The 4,130-nt window shown below is 40.2% G+C and overlaps 1 protein-coding gene across 1 annotated transcript in view; it reads right to left on the minus strand.

Annotated features, from left to right (window-relative positions):
- LOC116377535 (voltage-gated potassium channel subunit beta-1-like) overlaps positions 1–1,906 on the minus strand; it is a gene marked incomplete at its 3' end in the record, with an annotated part of 2,701 nt that extends 795 nt beyond the window's left edge. The window contains exon 1 of the mRNA XM_031839182.1: positions 1,698–1,906. Coding sequence (XP_031695042.1) covers positions 1,698–1,906 — 209 coding nt within the window. The remainder of the gene's footprint in view (positions 1–1,697) is intronic.
- Between the last annotated feature and the right edge of the window lie 2,224 nt (positions 1,907–4,130).

Below are 4,130 nucleotides of genomic sequence, written 5' to 3' on the forward strand. Positions count from 1 at the left end.
TGCATCTCAAACAGAGGTGTGTATCGCAAACAAGGGTGTGTATCGCAAACAAAGGTATACATCTCAAAGAAAGGTACATATCTCAAATACATAAATGATGGGAGTGATAGCTATAAATAGGCTCAAACATAAATCAATAGGTCCAGGTCGGTCATAGCAGAGTCAGAGTCATCAATATTCACGTCATCGTCCAAGATCAAGTCATCAATATTTCATCCAGGTCAATTTTGAGCCATCGGGTCTGAAACTAGGTCGTCAATATCACCAAGTGTCTTTCAGACCGAGTGTCAATATCTGAGTTATTAATATTCAAGTCACTCATCAATGTATGATCAATACTGAGATCTGATCAATGGGTCAGATCAGTTTGGCTGAAAGTCTCACATGTTCTTCTCCTTGCCTTCAATCAGTGAGAGGAAAACACACAACACAACCCTGTACTTCTATACTAGTGAGGACCTTTATTGACGTGAGGCAACCCCAAACCCCTGATCCTTAATCCCTAATCCTTAACACTAAAACCCAAACCCCTAACTCATAATCTCGAAACCCTAATCCCTAACCATGAACCCAAAACCCAAACCTATAAACCCTAATCCCTGAACCAAAAACCTTGAACCATTAACCCCTAACCAATAATCCCTATCCCCTAATCCTTAACCCTTGATCGCTAACACCTAAACCCCAAACCCTAATCCCTGACCTGACCGTAACCTCAACCTTAAAACTTCTGTCTCTGAACCCTCAGTTTGTCATCAGTCTATTCAAACCTTGTTATTGAAGAAGTGAGACAGATGTTGTGTATTTGGTGTCTAAAGGCCGGTACTCTGGTTAAAAGTAAAAAAATCCTTTAATGATGAATAGAAAACCAACAAGTTTCTCTCAAAAAGTCTTCATCAGGGTATAAACAGCAATGAAGACTAATATTCAAATCAAAACTCACCAAGGTCAAGTGATGTGTGTCACATGTCATGTTAATATTTAAAGACAATATACGACAGTGGAATAAAAGAAGAACTGGAACAAACTACAGCCGAGATACAAACAAAACTACAGCCAAGATACAAACAAAACTACAGCCAAGATACAAACAAACGTACAGCCAAGATACAAACAAAACTACAGCCAAGATACAAACAAACGTACAGCCAAGATACAAACAAAACTACAACCAAGATACACACAAAACTACATCCATAATATAAACTCATATAATTAAGAGCGATAATGAATCACAAATAGATGAGCTATGGTCAGGGACAATGAAAATAACAAAATATGTTCCAACATACACTGTTATAACTTTACATATGAAATGGCCAAGAAATTGAGGTATACAATAAAAAATAATAAATTAAGGACAATCTGACAATTCTAGTAATGTGAATACACATAAACCTCAAAGGGCCTCATAATGGATCAAAGACATGATGGCACCAATAACGTCAAATACTATGAGGAAGGTATGAATATAATAATAACAATAATATAATAATAATGTTATACACAGACAGACCCAGGTGAAGACCGCCCAACATGTCCTCCCTTTATAAACTGTCCTGACTCTCAAAGGTTTAAAACTCTTCTTCTGAGCAGGTACACACACACACACACACACACAGTAACAGGAGTCGACTCATTGCACCTGTCTGGTCATGTGACATCTCACTGTCTCTCCCACTCTCTCTCTCTCTCACCTGTACTTCATGTTGCTATGACGACCGAGGGCCTCCTTCATGTGGGCGTGGCCTAAGAGGGTGTGTCTATTCGCCGGCTCCGCCCTGACCTTTGTCTGACAGGCGGGGGCGCTGCTGGTGTTCATCGCTACCCGCCTCTCCTTCATTGGGTGCTCGTTGGCCCCGCCTCCTCCGCCCCCCCCCACATTACACGCTATGGACACCTGCATCCTGGTCGCTACGGTTAACAGGCCTTATATATACATATATAAATAACTATATATATGCTGTATATATATATAACAAGCTTTAAAGTCTCAAAACATCGTCAGGAAACCGCCGCTGCCGCCAAGGTCGCCGGTCGATATAGTGACGATGGACAGAATTCATGAGTTGGAAGTTTAACTTCTGATCAATACGATGCACACGCTACAACTTTCTGTTAGTCTCCGACATCCCGTCGTCGGCCCGACACACTGTCCCACCGCCGGAGCTCTGAGGAGGAGGAGGATGAGGTGATGAAGATGATGATGAACAGCGTCCGTCTGTCCACAGGAGAGAAAAAGAAACAGACGGAAGGAAAGCAACAAGAAGAGAATATCTAAAATAAAAACAAGCCAGTGTCCGTCCTCTGGATTCTACTGAGAGGTAGAGAGACAGGGAGGGAGAGGGAGGGAGGGGTGGCTCCTCCCCCTCCCCCTCCCGTCTCGGTCGGCTGCACACTTGGCGAGCGAGCATTCAACTGACAGAGAGAGAGAGACACACAGCAGCTCTGTACACAGTGCAGGAAACTATAGTAATGTTACAGCTATAAGTTCATGTGACTTTATTAAGATTCTATATTAAATCATAATGTACTGACTTGGTTTTACTGCCTGTGAGGCTCAGTGTGGGGCAAGAAAACACCCATAATCCGTGTGCTATGGAAGCCACAATACAAACTAAACTACAGCCACAATACAAACTAAACTACAGCCACAATACAAACTAAACTACAGCCAAAATACGAACTAAACTCAGGTTTATAGTTAGGACTGGTTCAGGTTTATAGTTAGGGCTGGCTCAGGTTTGCCTTGGACCAGCCCCTAGATATGCTGTTATAGGCCCAGACTGTTGGAGGACTTTTATCTGGACCCTGGTCCTGCCTGACACCCACTGCTACTATCATTATTATGAGTCACATTTATATTACTATTACTGATACCATTACTGCTGTTATTATCATAAGTATTCTACTATGTCCACTGCTGCTGTAATTAATAGTAGTCATGTTTCCATCATTGTTATACTTAATAATCTCATTATATGAATAATTTCTGTCATATGCATTGAATGTGTTTTAACTGTTATGTTGTTAATTCTGTAGCCTTCTGAGAGAATTTTGTTGTTTGTGATTTTGTACTATACAAAATAAATTTAAGTGTTAATTTACACCACTGATGTATAAAAAGAATGTTTCCCGGCTGTTATTTTGTCCGTCTGTATGTTATGTGGAAGCTTCTTGCAGATAATCTGAAGCTGAGGACAGAGAAGAAGAAGTGTTTCAGAGCCTCCCCCACTCTTCTTGTCCCTCTTCTTCTCTCCACATGTAGCACACAACATTAGAGCTGAACACAGAGAGACACCTGAGGCTGAAGGTATGCTGTCACTAATGTGGATTACAAGAGTAGCTGCACAGAGTCATTGCTCTGATATGTGTCTGACTGGTGCTTCTATTTCCACACTTTGTATTGTTTGAGTTTCCATTATCCAAGATACGAACCAAACTACAGTTACCAGCTGATGTCACTCACAGACACAGTTGTAATGTGTTAATACTGTGTTTGAATGTACTAATACTGTACTGTTATATAGTGCTGGTGGAGAGTGGAGATGCTGATTCAGCCTTCATTCTGGTCTGCACAAACACACACACAGAGCTGATGAACAACTGGAGCAAACAGTCAAATACAACATCAGAACCATGAGTCAGCAGACTCAGGAGCCAATCCGAATCCTTGGGATTGTACAGCAGTATATACATATATACTGTATATATACAGTATATACATGTGTGTGTGTAAGAGAGAGAGCATATAATATAATGTTATTGGTAGAACTGAAATAAGAAAATAAGAAAGGTTTTGTCAACAATGGTATTGACTGCAAACTGTAAAGTATAAAATAATATAATAACTTAAGAAATAATTATATAAAGTAACATGAGGCTCTCTATGTTAATGAAGTATACACAGAATCTCAACATCTAGTGGTCAGACAGGGTAATTACACCTTCACCAAACAGTCTGTAAACTCCAAATCAGACCAGATACAAGTCAACCAAACTACAACCAAGATACAAACAAAACTACAACCAAGATACAAACAAAACTACAACCAAGATACGAACAAAACTACAACTAAGATACAAACAAAACTACAACCAAGATACAAACAAAACTACAGCCAAGATAC

Source organism: Anarrhichthys ocellatus, unplaced genomic scaffold, assembly GCF_004355925.1.
Source record: "Anarrhichthys ocellatus isolate YVR2014 unplaced genomic scaffold, GSC_Weel_1.0 scaffold1379, whole genome shotgun sequence".
Classification (NCBI taxonomy): Eukaryota; Metazoa; Chordata; class Actinopteri; order Perciformes; family Anarhichadidae; genus Anarrhichthys; species Anarrhichthys ocellatus.